Below are 22,418 nucleotides of genomic sequence, written 5' to 3' on the forward strand. Positions count from 1 at the left end.
ATGTTTTACTTAAGTGTAACAAGAGTCTTTTTTAAAAATTCAAGACTGTATCCTCGGTATTTAAAACTTAAGACACCGTGAAAATACCCTATCACAGGAAGCATATGCTGCCTGGAGGGATTTGCAGTGGAAAATAAGAACCAAATAATACAACAGTGTGGTGTTGAGGTCCTACTCAGTGTCAGGCACTGTGCCTACTCATTATAATATAATATATAATAAGTAACAATATCTCATATATTCAACAATCATGGGCATTATCCCATTTTATCCTTGTCATAACCCCGTATGATAGGAATTGGGATTGTCCCTGTTTTGCAAAAGAGGAACCTGAGACTTCAGGGAACTTGGCCAGAGTTTCACAGCTAGTGAGCAGCAAGATGGCAAGATTCGAATCCATGTCCGCAGTCCACAGACCACAGGCTTATTTCTACCCACGTATGAAGCAAACGGGAAGCCGAGGCTCCCTGAGAAGTAAATCCCTTGCACATTGATCAAATGCCCCTGCATCGTCGTCCCTTTACCATAAGCACTCAGAGAGGAGTTTGCGCTCCTTGATTTTCTCAGTGTAGGGGCTGGAACCCAGCTGCAGCCTTCTGGGTCTCATCAGCGTCCCCTCAATTGCCAAGTGCAACGGCCCATTGTCAACCACTTTCCCACTTGACCTCTCGGAGATCTTTCATGTATGACGATGCCTTTGTCCTTGGATTTGCCGATCCTCACCCGCCTGACCTTGCTCTCTCCTTGGTTCTCCTGCTGCTAAGACAGTTTCAGGAGGAATTTTATCATAAGCAAGTGGAAATAAAATATCAACCTCACAGGGTTTGCATAAATTAAAAAGATAATATGTGCAAAAACCCTCAGCAAACATCCATTGTACAGAAAGTACTCAGTGGCTCTGATGACTATTATTATCTTTGATCACCTTCCACATTCTGTTGTTTGAATTGTTTCTCAAGATCTCGCTCCTTAGCCTCAGAATGTGTGCTGGGGTCTCCCTCTTGTCCTTCCTCCCTGGGCTCACTGGTGTCTCAAAGTCATCATGCCCAATATGGAAATTGTCACCTCCCCGAATTCCCCAATTCTGTCTGAGCAGTAGATGCCACCACATCCTCTTGTTCCAAGCAGAGCCTGCCTCCTCCCCTCCTTCACTTCCTGCCCCCGCTTTGTTATTCACTCAGTCACTAGTCTGCCCATTGGAACCAGGGCCGTGGGCTCTGATGTCAGGTGAGTCCAGCTCCCCTGCAGCTTTGCTATTCGTTCGTAGTATGACCTTGAACAAATGACCCAATCTTCCTGGCCTCAGTTTCCTCAGCTATAAAATGGGGGTAATACTTATACCCACTTTACAGGATCATTGGGAGGATTGAAAAAAATAATGCAAATAAAGAGCTTTGTACAGTGTCTGGCTGCAGCCAATTCACGATAAATACTAGCCATCATTTTTTAACTACTAATGCTGTTATGTTATTATGTTGTTGTTATCTCCTGGAGATAGTTTGAATTACTTAGAGCTTTTGCACAAGTGGGGTTTTGTTGAAGAGCAAAGAACCCCAGATGTAGAGACTTGTCACTTCTTAGGTGGGGATTAGTGTGTGCCCACACACTCACATGTGCATGCTCACATTGTAACTCTGCCTCAAGATCAGGGCCATTTCATATTAAGGGCCAGCAGGAGGAGTGAGAAACGACAGTGGTTTTCTCTCTAGAGTCTACTCACCTATCAGATCCTTGGTTTCTATTTGGACCGAGCACAGCCAAGTTTCTCTCTTAGCACCTTGTAACTAAGGGCAAGGATTGATCCAGCAGACGCGGCCTTGTAGTTACCCAGGCAGCGTAGGCCCCAGGCCTAGGTCTGATGGCTGGGATCTTCCTCCCCTGGCTGGAGTTGATAAACTGTGTTCTGTTGAGCTGGAAACAAACTTCTTTGTTTCTGACTCAGAGCCACAAGACAGCACTTGAAGGGATCTGCTACTGTAAATATTGCCATCTCCCATGTGATGTATGAACAGGTCATTACTGGGCATCTGGCCCTGCCTTAGTCCCATCTTCTCCCACCAATGAGCTTGGCTGACTTTTGGGGGGTGGGGTGGGGACTTGCCACGTGCCACTAGCCCCACCATCTCATGCCTTTGCCATACATCTCCTGACTGCCCACAAGGAAACAGGGGGGTGACTCAGAAGCTACAACCAGTGAAGGTCGGGAGCCGAAGGTCATGTACAAAGGTCATGAGAAGTTTGCATTTTATGTTGCTCTCATTTCTGATCATTGAAAACAACCTCTCTGAGTTTCTCAGAGGGAGGGGATTGGAGCAAGCCACATCTGGTTTTGCTTGGTTCTGTTTGGCTTTGGCTTTGGCTTTGGTGCACCACCCACAAGTTCTTTTCTTCCCCTCTCATAGTGTGGGCGAAATGCTGAAAACTTCGACCGGTTTTTCACCCGCCATCCACCCGTCCTTACACCTCCCGACCAGGAAGTCATCAGGAATATTGACCAGTCAGAATTCGAAGGATTTTCCTTTGTTAACTCTGAATTTTTAAAACCTGAAGTCAAGAGCTAAGTAGATGTGTAGATCTCCGTCCTCCATTTCTGTCATTCAAGCTCAACGGCTATTGTGGTGACATTTTTCGTTTTCATTGCTATGATACATCATGTTTTGTTTTCTGATGCGACTAGTGTGACCATGTTTCGGAACCCAAATGTCCTCCGGTAGTTTGGAGCATCTCGTAGAGATGGAATTATGCAGGTGGCAGGTAGAGATGGCCGCTGCATAATTGAGACACAATCCAAGTCCTCTTCCGACGTATTCCCCCAGCATGTCAGCTGAGTCGATCCAGAGGTGAGAGAAAATGCCTGCTTTCTCTCCCTCCTTTTCTGCACTGCCAGATTTTACGCCAACCGTCCGATCTAGCTTCTTCCTACAAAATGGGTAGATGAATCGGACGTTAGCAGTATTCTTCCACTTCCAGGCTTAGGGCTTGGCTTGTATCCAAATATATGGTTGCTGTGCCCTAGAGGGAATCCCTCCATGCGACCTGGAGGCACAGAGCTTTGAAAAGAACATGCTAAAAATAAAATTTCATTTTTTTTTAAACTCAAAGTTAAGAAGATTATCTAAGTCCTAAAATTTCAAGAGTGTGCTTTTAGACCCTTTCAATCTAAAAGCACTTCCAGGGGTCAAAAGCAACCAGCTTGGGTGCTACCTCCACACAGTAATTTCTGGTACTGAGTGTCCCTGATCACCCTTGTCCCCAAACTACTCAAAAAGGGCATTTGGCACTGTTCCCTGAAACAACATGGTCACTCTAGCAAGGTCCCAAAGGGCCTTGGATTTACATTACATTTCAAACTTTATTTGCTTTTGGGGTTTTCTTTTTGTCATTGTTCAAATGCAAAAAAAAAAAAGAAAAAGAAAAAGAAAAAAGTTACTCATGTTGTTACACATGCTTTAAAATATGTGTCCAGATGTTCTTAACCACAATGACCTGCTTTGATTTAACCAGAAGATGACTGTGGAGCCCAGCAGACTTGAAGCTTGTGGGTAGGGGATCTATCTAGGTCTGTTACTGGCTTTGGACAGCGAATTAAGTGCTCTGAGAAAGCACTCCATCTCTCCAAACGACAGTTGTATCCCTCCCTTTGATGTTGTGTTGCAAGATGTTTGTGGAAATGTTCATTTGTATCTGGATTTCTGTTATCTGCCATTTTTCTTCTAGCATCAAGACACAATAAAAAAAAAAAAAAAAAAAGAAAGAAAAGAAAAGAAGAAAATACTATTTCAAGGAAAAACTACTCTCTTTGAAAAATGTGGACCCAAACTACAAAGTAGGGCCCGAGGAAGGAATTCAGGAATCAGGAACTAAATCCAGAGCTTAAGCTCAGCCCCAGTTCCACCAGGCAGAGAGGCAGGCGCTGGGGCTCTGCAGGAACTCTTGGCGCCCTGTCACGGGGTGGAGTGACCTGGACAGAGCCTGGGACACTGTCAGAGCTCAAAGCCCAGATTCCCACCCAAATCAAGGGTAGAGGCCAGCTGTGAACATGGCTGGACCCTTGATTTTCTTTTGACATCTCCATTCCTCCCAACTTGGACTAAACATCCTTCATAGCAAGCAACTCAGTGAGCTCCCAGAAGCCCAGGGAAATCCCTTGGGAGGGAGAAATTCATGTCTGTTTGAATGGGTGGGAACAGCCGGGGACTCCTGTGTCCTTGCCTACTGCTTCCCGCCGTTCCCAGGCAGCCAGCCCTGAAGGGGATTCTTATCACAGTCAAAGAAATTTCCAGAAGCTCCAGGGCTTTTGAGAGATTGTCAAGGGAACTTTAAAAACTTGACAGATGTCCTTGAAGCAAGACGTCTCACCTTTAAGGAGACCATGCATTGGAATTTTGCTTTGGCAAAGCAGTCCATTCTTTTCTGCCCTCCTAGTTCACCTTGCTTCAGGCTTGGGGACCATGCCTGCAGTCACCATTGTAGTACAATCTGGACCTAAGGTGAAGCAAACTCAAAGTCCCAACTGACTAGGAGGTTGGAGAAAGAGGGAAATCAGGGCGAAACCCCCTTACTTTATTCTTGGGGAAGCTGGTATCTGGAGAGAGGAAGTAACCTGCCGAGGTCAGTCAGCTGGGATCCAAACCCAGGTGTCCTGACCATCAGCACAGGACTCCTTCTGCTCTGTAACACCACAACAAGGACTTCTGGCCACGCCCACCACCAGGCAAATTATTTAAGATCCTTCATCTGATGGGGGCACCAGGCCTCTCCTTGGATATGATCTCAGGATAAAAAACATGGAGAATCATTGGGTCATTGACAAATGATCTGAGATAACCTTAGAAAACAGTATAGGATGGATAGGTGGATAGATAGATAGATAGATAGATAGATAGATAGATAGATAGATAGATAGATAGAATATAAGTGTATATTTATATACTGCACTCTACATTTTCCAAAATCTTGCCATTATTTTTCAAGTTGCATAGTTCGCAGAAATAGATACTCAAGCCAAAGTCTTCATCCCTCTCGCATACCTTGCTACGGGTGGTCAGAGAAGCCTTCCGAGGAAGTAAGGGATTGTTAGAATTTCTCCTGTTTCCACTTCTGGCAATATTTCCAGTGCACAGGAATCCAAGAAACAGACCTTTCGTCTATCATCTCTGGGAAAACTTTTGCAAATTTATCCAGGGAGAAAAAACTTCTACTTTTGACATCATCCATTTATTCTACCCTCCATTCACTCAGATAGCATTTATTGAGCACCAAGTGTGTGCCCGGCTGGGTGCCAGGAGCACAGTAGATAAAAATAAAGATGCAATCCAGCCCCTTCTTCCTCTTCCTCCAGCACCATCTGCTGGGAGGGCCATCATTCAATGAGTAATTAAAATCAAGATGCGCTCTAGAGATAACTAGTCTCTGGGTCAGTCAGGAACAGCTTCTTACAAGAAAGAAAATGTCACCAAACATCTTCAGGGCTTCTCTTTCTCTCTAGAGACCACAGTTTGGGGCTGAAGGAGAAGGCACAGCAGCATTCTCTTGACCTGGATTTCTGGAACAATCACAGAGTGCAATGGGTGGGGAAGGCGAAGTAGGATGGTAGAGGGAAGGGCTCCCTTCTAGAAGACCAAAGGCACAGTGTCCATGCTTGAATAGATCACAGAATCACCAGAAAGCTGAGCAGGGACAGACACCCATATTGCCCCTTTCCATGCAGAGGAGAGGCTGGTTCTGTGGCTGGGTTCTGAGTTCTGAGTCTCACCTCTCAGGTCCCGTCCCTCCCTCCTGCAGGCGCAACCCTTTCCTATCCTCCCCTCAGGACACACGGTCTCCGCTGGGTACACCTGGTTCTTCTAGTCTACCTGAGACAGGCTGAGGTTTTCCAAAAGAATTTAAATTAGAGGAGGATTTAAAAAGAAACTAAGTAAGAAAATCCAAAGTAATCTCAACCAAGTCCTTGTTAGCCATGATCAGTCATCCACCAGGATCCAAGACTTCCCCCTTGGGCTTTCTTCTTTGAACTTCCCTCTGACCTTCTGCTCTTCTAAGAAAGGATAGGGACACAGTCACAATGACCTTCTTGGAGGATTTATAGGAAGCCAGTGGCATTCATAACCTTCTCTAGATGAGAACTACTTTTCTCAAATGGCTTCAGATGCTTTTAACCCAAAGGAATTATCCCAACAAAGAGGACCATCCTCCCCCAACTTCTAGGGCAAAAATTCTCAAGTATTTTCCAGAAGGATCTACTCACAGGTCAAAGTCCTCAAAAGCAAATCCCCTTTGGACATGTGGCTGCCCGAAGCATGAGTCTTCACCAGAAAAACAAATGAGAAGGAACTTCATGGTCAGGGTGGTGGGAAAACAACTTCTGCTCCATGGCCCCAGGCAGGGCAGGCCAGGAAGGGCTGACAATGCCCAAGGAGACCTCAGGGGAGTCAGCTGTCCATCTCCTGGCCCCCGATAGGCCTGCCTTCTGTCCCACATCCAGCCGTGAAACTCCCAGACCTCAAAGGGCCCTCACACGGTTCAGCTCCTGCTGGGATTCAAAATGGTGCCCACTGGGGAGACCCGTAGGACCAGTGGGAATGAATTCCATTGTTTTGCTTCAGAGTGACATCCCTGACTCAGGGGAGATTATACACAGGCAAAAGCAAAGAAGCTCACCCTTAGTCAAGTCTTCATTCATTGATTCGTTCCCTCAACAAATAATGATGAACAGCCTGCTCTGTGCCAGATACTCTTCTTGGCACTGGAAATACGATAGTACAGAAGCAGACAAGGACCCCGCCCTCCTGGAGAGACATAACAAATAAACAAGACCATGTCTGAAAGCAGTAAGTGCAATGAAGAACATTAAAGGATGGAGAGGGATGCACAGATAATAAAGGAAAAGGAGGCATTGGAGTTTTCCCTAGACCACAGGAAGTGACCCATGGAGTTCCTGGGCCCAGACCCTCCCCCCACAGCACAGGCAAGACAAGGCAGAGCAGGTGTGACATGCAGGAGGTGGCCCACCATCCAGAAAACAGCATCACCTGCATCTTTAGCCTGGTCCTCTTTGGCCACACCCACTGGAGGACTTTTTTTTTCCTTTTCTTTTTTTGCAGTGCTGGGGCTTGAACCCAGGGCCTTGTGCATGCGAAGCAAGCACTCTACCAACTGAGCTACATCCCCAGCCCCCAAGTATATTTCTGATACTCGTTTTGTCTCCCTCACTCGCACACCCCCACTCAGACACCCCAAGAGTAAGTAGGGAACTCCGTAAGACATGTTGCCTCTATCGGGGGAGCAGCCAAAAGAAGCAGTTCTCACAAAAGGTATTTTGCAGAAGGAAACGAGCCCAGCAGTGAGACATCCTTCTCAGTCAATGCCCATGAGGAGCTGACCCTAAAGCCTGGATTTCAGTTTAGCCCCAGGAGATTGGCCAAACTCAGATCAGCCAGTCCTTACTGACCCTGCCCTCTGTGTCTGACACAACTCTGGCTTCAGCCAGGCAACCTACCTGATGCCAGTGAATCCGAGGTGTTATCCTTGGTTGTTCTGTAATGACACAGCCATCAGGCTGTCGCTGCAGCCAGAGGGGCGGTGATGAGGCCATCCCTAGTAGTGAGGTGGTCAGGTAAGAATCGGCCACTCACTCTGCAAACTTGGGCAAGTCACTTAACCTAGCATGGCCTCCATTTTCTCATGTCAAACAATGGGGGTGGGTGAGGACTCCAGCTCTACCTGCCCTCTAGGTAGGTGTGGTGAGGATGGGAAGAGGTCACAGACTGACAAGAACTCCAAAGAGGTTAGAACATCATGCAGAAGAGCTGTTAGTTAGCTCACCTCTGATTAATGTTTCTAACTATAGAGAGCAAACTGGGGTTCATGCCCCCCACAATACACACACACTTAAAAAGAGAGAGAGAAAGAAAGCCCAGCCCAACCTGGAGAACTGAGTTGTTTCATTTTTTAAGACTGCTCTCACAGACCTTGGAAGCTTTGGGCTTTGTGGCTTACAATGTGTTCACTAGATCCATGCTATAAATGTCTTTGGGGACAACCTCTGACTGATGAAGACCCAGATTCGAGACTGCAGGTGGGCTTTCGAGAAGCCCTTTCGAAGCCCGTATTGTACTAGCGAGTGTCGAGTGGACAGTGCTCAGCTGAGCAGAGACCAGCTTTTCTCATGTGACCATTCTCCTCTCTGTGGATGGTTTCCTTTCCAAAGAAGGAGCCCTCCAAGACACAGGGGGCGCTATTGAGCAGTTTTTGTCCAGGACACTATCTAATAGCTAATTCTCTGATATTATCTCAAAAAAAAAAAAAAAAAAAAAATCTCCCCTACACACACACACACACACACACACACACACACACACAAATCTCTTTATGGCAATCCTTAAAGAAATTCAATGACTTACTTCCTCTCTTAAAAATTCCCACCAACATTTCTATCCCAAAGCCAACACACAATGTGAAATGAAGCTAGCACACACAATGTACCTGCCAAAACCTGCCAGCCCAGGGCTCTTTCTGCCTCTGCTCATGAGATGTCACCCGCCTTCTGATCTCTGGCATGTCTCGGTCACTTTCCTTCCTCTTATGCTGTGTTAATGTGTTTGCTTTCCGTTTGGCAGAGAGACAAGCGAGATACCTCCAACTTCGACAAAGAGTTCACCAGGCAGCCTGTGGAACTGACTCCCACTGATAAACTCTTCATCATGAACTTGGACCAAAATGAATTTGCTGGCTTCTCTTACACTAACCCAGAGTTTGTCATTAATGTGTAGGCAAATGCAAACTCCTTTGCTGAGCCTGGGGCCAGACTTCAGGCCGCGTGTATGTATCACTTCTAGTCTTCCAGGATTTGTGGTGCAAATGCTGGCCTTCAGCATGAGGAGAGCTTGTCTTAGAGGACTTTTCTTTGTATGTGTAGCTTGCTAGTTTGTTTTCTACATTTGAAAATGTTTAGTTTAGAATAAGCGCATTATCCGGTTAGAGAGGTACAATTTTCCAGACTTCCAGAAACTCATCCAATAAGCAGACAATGTCGAAACTACTGTGTCTGACACCAAAATGCTTCAGTATTTGTAATTTTTAAAGTCAGAAGCTGATGTTCCTGGTAAACGTTTTTACAGTTATTCTCTAATATCTTCTTTGAATGCTAAGCATGACTGGTATTTTTAAAAGTTGTAAGCTTTGCAGTTACTGTGAACTATTGTCTCTTGGAGGAAATTTTTTTTTTGTTTAAGAATTGATATGATTAAACTTAATTAATATATCCAAACTCTCTCGTTTGCGTGTCTGTCTTTCAGTGGATTCTGGTATAGATGTTGCAAATTGGAGATCCACAGGCTGATGTTGCCAGTGAATGAGCTTCATTTCACTGGGGCACAATTTTTTTCATTGAAATCATCATTAATGTTTTGAAATGGTATATTTTATATGAATTCAGATTCCCTTGTGGGAAAAACTCTACAAGATTGGCAGCTCTGGGCCTATTCTGTGTGGAAACAATTTGACAGAACTGAGAAATGCCTGTCAACTTTGAAAGCAGTGTGTGCTCTCATTTTGCCACAGTCTCCACCACCCCCTGTTGCCTGGAACCCTCCTTCCACTTCCCTGACTGCTGTAGACATTTGAAGCTGAGCCTCCTGACATTGGTGAGCCCATAATCAGGGTACCTACACAATTGTCTAGTCAGTGGGATTCATGTCTATTATTCAGCACAAAGTACATAACAAAGATTTCATCCCCCCCATGACCAAAGGAAGGAGGCTGGTGTCTGTCCAGGGAGCACTTTCCTGTGGTCTGTGAGGACATTCCTATTTGTAAAATGCATTCATATACCTTTTACTATTTTATTCTGGTTTAGCTTAGCCTCTGCAATTGAACAGGCAAATGCCAACAGAAGAGCAGGCCCTTCTGTCCACAGCCGTCCTCATCCACAGAGGCTCAAGAGAACTTGGAAAAATAAGGCAGGTTGCCTCTAAATGTTTTTGGCGTGATAAAGAGTCCCGCTGAGTGAGAGCAGAGTGTCACGGCACTGAATCACTGTGTCAGCCTGATACTGTCTTCTCTGAATGAAGTCATGCTTCTATTTTCTTTTTGAAAGATGTAGTAATCCACTCTGTAGCACATGTCTGTGTAACTGTTAAGGCTAGTGGGTAACAGAAAAGAGCAAACCTGTCACGCTAAGTACATTATGACTCTCTCCAGAGTTTGTTCATCTCCTCCTTTCTTGGAACAGTCCCAGTAAAATGGAGCAATTGGGCAGATACAGGAATCCATTGATCCTACCTAGTGAGCTCATCTTGGCAGAATTTTAGAAACCCTGCCAGTTAAAATTGGCTGGAGTCAACTTAAACTTAAAGGAGAAACTGTGCGTTCTACATACCACATTTAGAAAACAAAAATACATGGGTTTCTATAGAGGTTTGGAGTCGTGTTCCATTTAAGATGGTATTAGAGAAGAGGTTACTGCTCCATGCCAGCTTCTCCCACTTTTCCATCTGCTAGATATAAACCCATCTTTTATTTAATAAATATTGAGTACCTATTCTGAGCCATGTGGAGTCCTGGGTACTGAGGTTATGGAAACCAACAAGATAGTCCAGGATGGTCCATTCATGGGGATATGATGGCTGCGGACATTCCAGCCTCCCATCTAGGATGGGTCCCACAAGAAAAAGTAGGAGCTTCTGTAAAAGTCTTGCCATTTAGCCTGGCTCAGTCTGTTCACATGTGCATTGCTGAACCAAGCAGCGTGTCTGTCTGGGGAGAGAGAGAAGGCAGGTGGATTGGCTGAACCTAAGTTGTATCCGTTAGCCATTGCTGTGTAACAAGCTACCCCTAAACTTTACAGCAACAAACATTTATTCCTGTTTGGATCAGAAATCTGGATATGACTTAGATGGTTTACAGTCTCTCATGAGGTTGGCCAAGGTTGAAGTTGCACATCAAGGTCAACTGGGGTGCCCTGGAATTCACTTCAAGCTTCCTGACATAATTATTGATAACTTCAGTTCCTCACCACATAAGCCTTTCCAGAGGGCTGCCTCTGGACGTGGTGACTGGCTTCCCCTAGGGTAATGATTCAAATGAGAATGCCCAACTTGGAAAGCACAGACCTTTTATGACCTAATCTCAGAAGTGACATCCCATTTTGTTGCTGTTTTCTGTTATTTAGGAGTGAGTCAGTTGTTTTCAGGGGATTATCCAAGGTAAAACTATTGGCAGGTGGGGATCTTTGGGGACCATCTTAGAAACCACCTACCACATGTATCATGAGCTGCCCCTCTGCAGCAAGGGTCAGAGTGACCCTCAAAACACAGGAATGGAATTACATAGCTTTCTACATAAAAATTAAAATGTGTTCTTGGAACAAAAGGGATATATGCTCAAGAAGCGAACCATCACAGTAGAGTCTCTGCAAATGGGAATTCTGGTCTACCCCAAAGGTTCTTTGCAGCTAGTGATATATGAGAAGCAATTAAAGGAGTGGCTCACCGGGCTTTGCATTTGATCATGAAGGTCTCCATAATTTCACAGTCAAGTTCACTGCCTAAAATTTCACCCTCTGAGGAATTATAGGCTTTTGCTTTCGGGGGCTCCAAATCCACCAACAAGATGAGTTGGCAGAAACATTCACAAGATAAAAATCTACATCAGCTAAGACCAAGGAACGCACCACCTCAGAGCTTAGTGGATTTTCAAAAACACCATTTATTTGGCTCACAGTGGCAGCTTTTCTGGTCTGGCCATCGCAGCTTATCTCTGATGGACTTGCCTGGGTATCTTCAGGCAGCTGGAACGTCAGCTGGTGACAATGTCGGGACGGCCTCATATATGTTTGATGGACTGGTCAGTAGGATGGCTGCTTTTATTCTTCAGGCTCTCTGATGGTCCAGGAGGCCAAGATGGCTTCTTCATAGAGTGGTTTTAACGACTCCACAGAGCCAGCCCAATGTTCATGTTATGTCTGCTGCTTTTCCATGTGGAAATTTCAAGAGGTAGAGAAAGAGACTCTGCCTATAGGATGGAGGCAGTGCAGAGCCACACTACAAAGGCCAAGGGACAAAACGGTGGGGAAGTTTGCGGTCAGTTGTGTATCCATCACATGGCCCATCCATGAACTTATTCATGAATTTAGGGAGCATCAAAGAAATAAGACTGATGGGAAAGAAATTGCTTTCCTGTGGTGACTTCAGTCTTCAACAGAGACACACCACCAGATTTTAGGCCTGTCGATTGGATCACAGGACTCAACCTGAGAGCCGATGATAGAGATGCTTCAAACTAACCATGACAAACTTAAATCCTCTGATCTTATTCCTGTCATGTTTTTTTCTTCTTCTTTTCTTTTTAAACCTCAAATGCAAGCTGAGATGCTGGTGTAATCAGGAACGAATACAAAGCGAGAGAGATGGAACCAAATCTGGGACATGCAACTAAGTACTACCCTATCAATATCTGACTCTAAAAACTCTAAAGCCAAATGCCTCAGATCCGCTATTTTTTTTGTTTTGTTTTGATGTGAGAAAGCTGTGACCCACATGAATTCTGCTGCTCATCACTTCCTAAAGGCAAGCAAGGCTGGTTCCCAAAGAATCCTGATTTCCAGAAACAAAGGCTTGAGCTCAAGGCCTGGCCCATAGAGTGAACCACTCTCAGTCCATTGTGGATGTTTGTCTCATCAGTTCTGGTCTCTCTGACAGATGGCCTGCTCAAATTAGGCCACATGTCAGGGTGAGATCAAAATGACTTTTAGAAAAGAGATGCAAGGATGTTCCGTTCTGCTTTTACCCAGCAATTTCCCTTATAAGGTCCAAGAGGCATACATGCCTAGGGGACAATGCCCAGCAGGTGCAATTTATTACTATTTGAAGATATGGCTACTTATTCAATATGGGATCTTAACCCTAATGTGGGCTGGCTTTTATAGGAAGTCCTAGATACATGCGTCTTCTCATCTATGGCTGTTAACAAATGACCTCAACACTTAGCAGCTTAAAGCAATACTCATCCATTATCTTAGTTTCAGTGTGTTGGGAGGCTGAGCAGGGCTTAGCTAGGTCCTCTGCTTCCATTTCTCATAGGCCACAGTCAAGGTAGTGGCTGGAGTTGTAGTCTCATCTGAAGGTGCCACTACCAGAGAATCCACTTATAAGCTACTCATGTGGTTGGGCTTAGTTCCTTGTGGGTTATTAGGTTGAGGTTGCAATTCTTCACTGGGTTTTAGCAGGAGGATACTCTCAGTTCTTTGCCATGTGAGCCTTACAAAATTGTAGTGTCTTAATCTATTTGCTGTTACTTTAACAAAATACCTGAGACTGGGTAATTTATGAGCAATAGAAGTTTATTTAACTTACAGTTCTGGAGGTTGGGAAGCCTAAGAACATGACAACTGTATCTGCTGGGTATCTGAGGAGGGTCTTCTCGCTGCTTCATAACATGGTGGCGACAAAGCAAGCATGCTAGCCTGGAATTCTCTTCCTCTTCTTATAAAGACATGAATGTCGTCCTGGGGAACCTGCCTTCATCTAAGTCTAATTCCCTCCCAAAATCTTCCTCCAAATACCATTATCATGTGAATCCGGGGATTAAATTTCCAACGTGAACTTTTGGGGAGCAGATTCAAACCAGAACAAGAAGCTTACTTCATCAAAATGTACAAGGCAAGAAGGCAACGTAATGTCTCCCAATAAGAGGGACAGTCCATTCTTCTGTAACCTAATCACAGAGGGACAGTATCTCATTTCCTCTGTATACTATTTATTACCAGCAAATTACACACTCCAGGGTAAGGAGTTACCCAAGGGCATAGATGGGCAAAGCAGAGATCAGTAGGAGCCATACAGAAGCTGCCTTGCTTGTAATATGGCCAGGATCAAGGGCAGGGGTATCTTAGCACTGTGGCATCCCGTCCAATGGGTGTGCTCAATTTTTTTGTTTTTGGAGGGAGGGTTGCCTACTTCATTTATGGCTTGTGAATGCCTGTGTTGGAAGCCCATGGGAAAGTCACTGGCCCTGGAAGGGAAGGAGGGGTGAGGTCAGGGAGAGCCCGCAATGGGGACTGGTGTGCTCAGTCTGGATGAGCTAGATCAACTCTCCTGTGTAAAGGGGGAGTACAAATGGGGAGAGGAAACCATGATCCTCTTGTTCAGAGAGTTTCTAAGTTGATGTGGATGGGCAGATGGACACAATTCATCCAGATGAAGAAGATCTTTGGGCCCCTCATGAAGAGAACAGAAGCGAGTGTTTCCTTAAACCCATAAGATTTCAGATTCCTTATTTTGAATACAAAGGAATTCCCTGGAATCCCCAAAATATGAGCACCATCAGCTTGCCTCATGGAAAAGCAGCAAATCAAAAGGGAACTTTAACTGAAGAACCTCTGAGATTATTTGACCTCAAGATCATCCTCAGGAAATTCTACTGGTTGTGAATGGAAAGAGCCCAGCAAAGGATTTACAGAACGGATGAGCAGAGAGGAAATGTTTGAGCATTATGTTAAAGGGGAGGAAATTCTGAAGAGCAGAACAAGGAGAAAAGACTTCTGGATCTCACCCTCTATCTTCTCATGGCTCTAACCTGCGCTCGGGGGTGATGTCCTCCCTGTTCTATTACTACAAGGCGCAAGAGACTTCAGGAAGCCCATGACCACAGCAAAAATCCATTAGACGTGGAAAGCATATTTCATTCTTTCATTCAACCAATCTCTTGAGGACCAGTGACTGTTCTAGGGAGGTGACAAATCATGGGCCTTCTTCCCATGCAGCTGATGTTCTAGAAGGGGTGCTTAAGGGTGGTGAATGATATGATTGCATATAGCAATCCACGGTAGGAAGATAACAAAACAGGGTGGTGATAGGACCCTGGCAGCGTGGGAATGGCCAGGCTGTTGGCTATTTAACTCAAATGGTCAGGGAAGGACCTTCTTGACAAGGTGATAGTTTGAGCTCAATAATAAGGAACCAGAGGAAAACATTCCCGACTAAGGGAACAGCAAGGACCAGACCTGGTGCTTCACCTATTGGGAAGCAGAAAGAAGTACTGTGTGGCTGAAGAAAGTAAGTCCTGGCAAAGTAGGAGATGAGGCCCAAGAGGAGGCAGGTGCCTGATCATGAGAGCAGGTGCCTGATCATGAGAACATGTGCAGCCTCGGTGAGGAGTTCAGCTTTACATTCAATGAGAATCCCTGGAGACGGTATGAGTTTCTTGTTGCTATAACAAAGTATCCCAAATTTCTTGACTCAAAACAATAAAACTTTATTATCTTATCATTCTGGGAAATTCAGAAGTCTAAAACTCAGTCCCACCAGACTGAAGTTAAAGTGTTGGCAGATCTGGTTTCTTCTGGAACTTCTGGAGGGGAGTCTGTTCCCTGGCTGTGTCCACCATCCAGAGGCTGCCTGCCTTCCTTGGCTCAGAGGCACCGTTCGGCTTCTATGCCCCAGCTCCTTTCTGTCTGTGATGCTCCTGTGTCCTTTGCAATTAGTGGGCCCATGCAGATAACCCAGGATAATCCTCCCATCTCAGATCCTTAACATATCTGCAAAACCCCTTTTGCAAGTAAGATGACAAAGTCACAGGTTTCAGGGATTGGGACAGGGACATCTCGGGAGGGCCTTTATCCTGCCTCCCCACAGAGACTTGAAGCAGAGAATTGCCAAGATGCCAACTACCTTAGAGGACACAGTGGTGGGGGTAAGAGCAGGAGCGGGAAGAGCATTGTGGGCTACTGTCCTAGAGCAGAGGGGGTGGAGGGGGCTTACCTTGACCACAGCTGTCCCTAGGGAGACCATAGGGAAAAGGCTTTACAGAGGAGGGAGGGGACGATTCAGATGACACCTGACCAACTGGTTCCACTGACCCAAGTCAGGTGCTCTTTCAGACACGTTGGCTTCGGTGTCTCTCGGGGCCTTTGGGATCTGTGTGACCTGCCTTGCTTGGCTCAGAGGCACCCTTCACCTTCTGTCCCTCAGCCTCTGGACAGTGGACACAGCCAGGGAACAGACTCCCTTCCAGAAGTTCCAAAAGAAACCAGAGGCTAAAACGGGCAGGGAGGAAAGGCAGCCAAGAGCAGGGCTTCAGCCGTGGTGAGAAAGACCTGACCGTGGGCAGGTGGTGGCTTCCTGAAGCCTTCCATCACCCGGTCACTAACCTATCAGAGATTGATTTAGCTCATGGTTTTGGAAGTTCAAGTCCAAGATGTTGCCTGGGACCCCTGGTCAGGGTGTTAGATGGCCGTGTCAGGGGGTGTTGGCAGAGCAAAACTGCCCACAGCATGAGCCAAGAAGCAGAGAGGAGAATGGAAAGGGGCCGGGTCCCCCAGCGTCCTTAAAGGGCACACCCCCAGTGACCTGCAGGCCTCCTACCTGGCCCCACATCCTAAGGTTCCAAAGTGTCCAGTGGCACCACCCTGGAGACCTGAACTTCACACCTGGACTGTTCGGGGATCCTCACCCACTGATACCACACCTTCACCCTGGAATGTGTAACTGCTGCCTTCTTTGGAAAAGGGATCTTTGCAGAAGTGATTAAATTGAAGATTCTGAGAGGAAGAGATGACCCTGAGTTATCAGGAAGGGTTTTAAATGCCATTACAAGTGTCCTTATCAGAGGAGGTGACCGCAAGATGAGGCAGAGAGAGATGTGGTCGCAAGCCAAGGAATAGGACCTCTGCCAGAGGCTGGAGAGGCAGGAAGGAGTCTCCCCTAGAGTCTCCAGAGAGCAAAACTCTGCAGACACCTCAACTGTAGACTTTTGCCCTCCAGAGAGAAGACATTGCTTCTGTTTCAAGCCACCCAGCTCTTGAGGATTTGTTCCAGCAGCCCTGGGAAACTAACATGACTGGCCAGCATCAAACAGATTGTTTGCCTAGGGTCTCATCCAGCTGCCATTCAATGGGCCAAGCTGGGGTTCCCAAACCCGAAGACAAGGGGTGCCACCAGGAAAATGCAGTTGGAGATAGAACCTCACCCCCAGTTGTCCCAGGAAAAGAGATGACAAGAAACCTACGGGGCCACTCTGACAGCCAGGGGACACAGGTACCCTTCCGAGATGGTGCAAAGACTCCCATCTCTGTGGGTACAGTCCTCCTAGGAGGCTCCTGAAGACAGCGTTGCTTTGTACAGTTCAGGCCTGGGGACAGCTGGCTCCCCCCCATACACCCACCTGAGGTTGGCGCCAGCTCCTTTCTGTCTGATGCTACCGAGTGGTGGAAAGCTACAGAGAATGGACAAAACTCACAGACCATCTGTTCCTCTTCTGTGTTTTGTGAATTTATTTTCAAATGTTAAGCATTTGATAGCAAATCGTCAGGCATCGTCTCAAAACCTCACCATTTGGGTAAAGACGTTCTCTTAAAAAAATCCTCAGGAATCGCTCATAGATCAGCGATTCTCCGGGGTTTGAAAATAGGGGGTGAGTTGTATTTTTGAAACAACATCGTCAAATATTATCATATAATTTTATAACTGGAAAAGGAAAATAAGATGTCTTGTTTCTAGAATACAGACTTCAGGAAGGGAAGTTTGACAAGATCTTGCTAGAAGAGCTGGGTCAAAAATGAAGGAATTTCTTAAGAAAGGATAAAGATTCTGGGGCTGGGGGCTTCCTGGAATCTCCTGACCATGGTGAGAGTCTTCTTGTTTATCAAGAAGGGACACAGGATATGCACAGGTCTGTATATGTGTGTGTAAGTATATGTCTCCATATATACACATACACAAGCATACACACGCACACATATAATGCATAACACCTTCAGTATAATGATGTGTCACTTTGATTCGATTCTCAGCATGATTGAAACGTGAAGATAACTGAGGGTGAGGAAGGATGTGCTGGGATTGACAAGGAGAAGCAGATGGTACCAAATTCTGGGTCCCACTGGGAGCACAGACTCTCACTCCAAATTCAATGGCTCCCAGCAGGAGTAACATTGTCCCTGGGCATCAGAGATAGTCTGGGGATGCCGAAGGCAATGGAGAAATTAGGCAGCTAGGTCTCTAAATTGGGGTCTCAGGTATCCACCCCTAAGCCCTCTCTGCCAACGTGACAATGAGAACTGAGGATGGACCACGTTCCCATTTCCTAATACAACTGCACAGAATCCTACCCAGGTCAGAACCAATTTCACCTAGGTAGGAATGTTCCTCCAGACTTTAGTGTGGAAGGGATAACCTGGACTTTGGAGCCACAGTGATGGAATTCCCAGCTCTGCCACATACCAGCTACATAACCTTGGGAAAGAACTCGAAACCTTCCATGTCTTCGCATCCTTAAAATAGGACTACTTTAGGATCGTTGTGGAGATTGATGGAGACAGTGCCTGGAACGTAGCATGTTTTGTGTACCTGTCTGTTCTTATTTTTATTGACAATCCAGGCCGTTAAGGCAAATCCATGAAGCATTTGAGGAGGGAAAAAATTAGAGTACTGTGACCCAAGAGTTCTTGGACTGAAGAGTACTTGTCTTGTTTAAAGTGCAGTATCCGCTGCAAGTGACAGCCTGCCCAGGATGTAGCCCAGCAACGCCATCTTTTCTCAATCCACGAGAGACACAGGGAAGCCAGATTTTTATGTGAAATGTCCTGATTTTAAAATATAGGGCATTAATTCTATTTTTTTTTTTTTTTTTAATTTTAGGCTGGGCATAGCTGTTAGGTAGGCCACAAGCCTGAAATCTCCAGCACGCAAGATCAATGGGCATTCATTTTCAATCCTTTTAAGTAAATTCTAAGGATATTTTGGGGGCCTTCCATTCGTATTCACTGAACATCGTCATTTACAATAGATTAATTTAGCACTTAGATCTGTCAAGCCCCACACTTAGGGTTTTACCGTATCAATCCTCACAACAACCCGTGAGGTAGGTACAATTTCCTTTGCCATTTTGCAGTTGGGGAAACTACAAGCTCAGGGATATTAAGTAACTTGCTGGAGTTACTTAACTAATTTGGTGGAGTCAGACTTTGAATGCAAGTTTCATTTAAAAAGTTTAGGATTAATCAACTTTCCACACACACATGCCTATGTTGGCATGACCAGAGTCGCCCCAACGTGTCTATTAGGAAGGCCGTGCATTGCGGGGTGGTCCTGGGATAAGCAGGCTCTTCCCAGAACACAAGTTGTCACCGCTCAGCAAAGCCCCACCACACAGAGAGAGCGACTGCCCACCCAAAGTCAGCGTCGGGCCACTGAACATGTATGGGTGTCCATGCGGCCGGTACGAAGCCCAGGTAGTGGCTACCTAGGGCCCTGTGCCTTCACTGTGCTGAGCACTCCTTACCAAAGGAAACACTAACGTGTCGAATCTCTCTGAGGCACACGCTCTTTCTATCGTCCCACTTTATGTGGACACTGAGTGAGAAGAGCGGAGGCATTAGTCCAAGTCCGCTTGGGCTCGAACAGGGCAGGGTTTGAGTCCAAGCAGGCCAGTTCCTGGATGCATGTCTTCTCTCCACTGTGTTCGTAAATCAGTTGAGAACATCCATTACCTGAGGCTATGTCCGCTGCCAGAACACCCTGAGCAAGAGAAAACACAACCCAGGGAGAGGTTTTTAATTAAGTTAGAGACAACACTGAACATTTTGAGGGAGACGCTGTTTGTTTTATAATAATGACAGTTGCTAGCTTTTATTGAGTTGTTACTAGATTCCTACCGGGGTGGAGTTCACTTTAGCCTTCCATAACTCTAGGAGGTGGAAGTTTTTATGAAACCAACTTTACAGATGAGAAAGACACATCTTACAGGTGCCAGGTAACTTGACAAAGATCATACACCTGATAAAGGGCCATGCCAAGGTTTGAAGGCAGGTCTGTCTGACCCTAAAACTTGTGTGCTTGTTTCTTTTATTAAAACTTTTTGGAGCTTGTATCTTCCTGAACAGTTTCTGCTAAGGAAGATCAAATCAAAGTGATTAGAGACTAATTGTGACTCAGATTGTTATGGTTGGGATCTGGAATGTTCCTCCAAAGCTCTTATTTTGAAAGCATGTTCATCAAACAGCAAGGTTCAGAGATTGGAGTTTTAGGCACTGATGAGGGCTATGACCTCATCCCTGGATTAATCCATTTTGTTGGATCAATCCACTGATAGTTGAATGGGCTCCTGGGTGGTGACTGTAGGCAAGCTCCTCAGGTAGGACATAGCTGAAGGAAGTAGGTAACTGAAGGCATGGACTTGGACCAGATCTGTCCCTGGTCCCTTCCTCTCTCTTTCTGCTTCCCTGCTGCCATGAACTGAGCAGTTTTCTTCTGCCACTCCCTTCTGCCATGAAGGGACCCAGGATGGTGGAATGGGAAAATTGTGGACTGAGACCTCTAAAACCATGAAGCCAAAATAAACTCTTCCTCCTCTAAGTTGTTCTTGTCAGATATTTTGGTCACAGTGACGAAAAACTGACTGAGGCACAGACCTCAAGTAAACTTCCTGGACGTGTCCAAAGAGAAGTCCACATAACTATAGTGACCAGGGTTTAGAATAGAGCTTCACCAGGGCGTCTCTAGGACACCCCAGAGGCTCCAGGCTTCAACCATCCTGCACCCCAAAGTGAGAGGACCTAGTCCCCTGTCCCACCCCTGGCTAAATGCAGGGTGTGTCCTTCTGCCTTGGTCCCTCCTGTAACCCAAAACCTGTCTCGAATTAAGTGCAAACGGTGGCCTTCCTTAGGGTAATAGGTGGCAAAATCCACCTCAAATTGGGATCCATTGAAAGAAAAACTATATATTTCTTTAGGTGATTAAAAGGTCCTGGGGGTCTGACTTCAAGTACAAAAGATCCAGACACCCATAAGTATCAGAAAACTGTCCCTCTCCACCGTCACCTAGTCTTCTCCATGACTTCACTTCCTTGGTGGTCTTTGGAAGCTCCAGCCACTAACCCCAGGGCTTAGCAATACCAGTAGAAGGAGTATTTTTTCCCAATAGTACCAGTGAGAATTTTACGATTGAGTTTTATTGCCTCAGCTTGAATATCCATCTCTCTAACTTAATTGTCTTAAGGCAGGGGATAAATAGCAGACTTGCCAAACTTGGGCCACATGCTCATCTCCGGAGTAGGGCGAAGGTAAGAGACAATCACTTTGAATCACATGGAGCATGGCTGATTTTCCAGAGGCAAACAATATACTTCAAAGAAGGGGGAATGGGCTGGGCTCTGGGATGATAATAATGACAGATGTCTTCTGAAAGAGCAGCATGTAGGGTCAGCTCCCTTGGGATGCTAAGGTTCTAGGGTCGATCCTATTTAATTCATGATGTGTTTAACTATTCAGAATTAACAGAAGGTGCTTGGGACCTCTGAAGCCTATAGGAAAGGCAATGTTTAGTCCATTTTCTGCTGCCATAACAAAATGCCCAAGATCAGCTAATTTATAAAGAATAGAAGTTTATTTGGCTCACAACTTTGGAGGTTAGAAAGTTCAGGTACATGGTTCTGGCTTCTGGTGAGGGCCTTCTTAATGCATCATAAATGGCAGAGGGCATCACAGAGCAAGAAAGAATAAGCATGCTAGATTGAGTTTCCCTTCTTCTTCATATAAATCCACTAATTCCACCATGAAGCATCCCCCCATGACCTTATCTAATTCTAATGATGTCCTAAAGGCCCCACCCCTTAAATACCATCAACATGTAAATTTGGGGCTTATATAAGACACATTGAAACCAAAGCAAGCAATAAATTTTTTGCTGGTATAAATAGTGAATGTTACCCCTCTGGGAAGATCACACAAATATTTCTTGTTGATACTATCCATTTTTATCCTCAGTAACGATGGTTCAAGTTGGGTTAGCCCTGCTCAGGACTTACAGCCTGAAGCTATGATAGGTTTGTCTTCCAGCCATAAGGATTGGTTCTGAGGTGATTATGGGATGGGATTCTTGCCAGAGTCATTGTGCCCTGGACATTTAAGCATTTTTTTTAGAACTACTATTGGGGAGAGGAGTTTTCTCTTTTCAACTGTCATTGGCGGTGAGAGGGTAGGTTGTTAACTAGGAGACCCTGAGGGCCACTTTTCAACACAAGGACAGATTTGGTCTGGAAAAGGGTGCCACCCAGAGAAAACCAGAGCTGAGATCTGGGTCTGAGCCTCTGGACCCAAGAGTCCCTGGACTTCACAGCTCTTTGAACCAATTAACCATTTTTCTTTTTTTTCCTTGAATTAAAACAGATTGAAGTGCATTTTTCCATCATTAGCAACTGAACATCATCTCACTCCTAGTACCAAGATTTAAAAAGCAACTCTGCCTTTTTTTTTTTTTTTTTTTACAAACAGAGCCATCTTGGGTAGATGGGTTAGCTCCTGCATGCTTCGGTTGCCTTCTGTGATTTTTTTTTTTTTTTTTTTTTTTTTTTGCGGTGCTGGGGATCAAACCCAGGGTGTCCAGCCCTCGGTTGCCTTCTGTATGGAGAAGAGACGTCTCTCT

General features: G+C 45.5%; 1 protein-coding gene and 1 long non-coding RNA gene across 4 annotated transcripts in view; one reads left to right on the forward strand and one right to left on the reverse strand.

Moving 5' to 3' along the window:
• Positions 1-9,262, forward strand: part of PRKCB (protein kinase C beta) — a 306,697-nt gene extending 297,435 nt beyond the window's left edge. For 2 of the 3 annotated variants that reach the window (XM_079121181.1, XM_079121180.1), the window contains one exon: positions 2,403-3,772. In XM_079121181.1, the coding sequence (XP_078977307.1) occupies positions 2,403-2,561 (159 nt within the window). In that variant the 3' untranslated portion in view covers positions 2,562-3,772. Of the gene's footprint in view, positions 1-2,402; positions 3,773-8,618 lie in introns of those variants that run through there. The other variant, XM_079121179.1, reaches the window with a different exon arrangement.
• Positions 2,447-8,625, reverse strand: LOC306649828. The gene is made up of 2 exons (XR_013760722.1): positions 8,353-8,625; positions 2,447-8,322 (listed from the first exon to the last, which is right to left on the reverse strand). It is a non-coding gene; the product is annotated as an uncharacterized lncRNA (long non-coding RNA).
• Positions 9,263-22,418: the final 13,156 nt, after the last annotated feature.

The sequence above is a fragment of the Sciurus vulgaris genome (genome assembly GCF_902686455.1).
Source record: "Sciurus vulgaris genome assembly, chromosome: 18".
In the NCBI taxonomy this organism is placed as follows: Eukaryota; Metazoa; Chordata; class Mammalia; order Rodentia; family Sciuridae; genus Sciurus; species Sciurus vulgaris.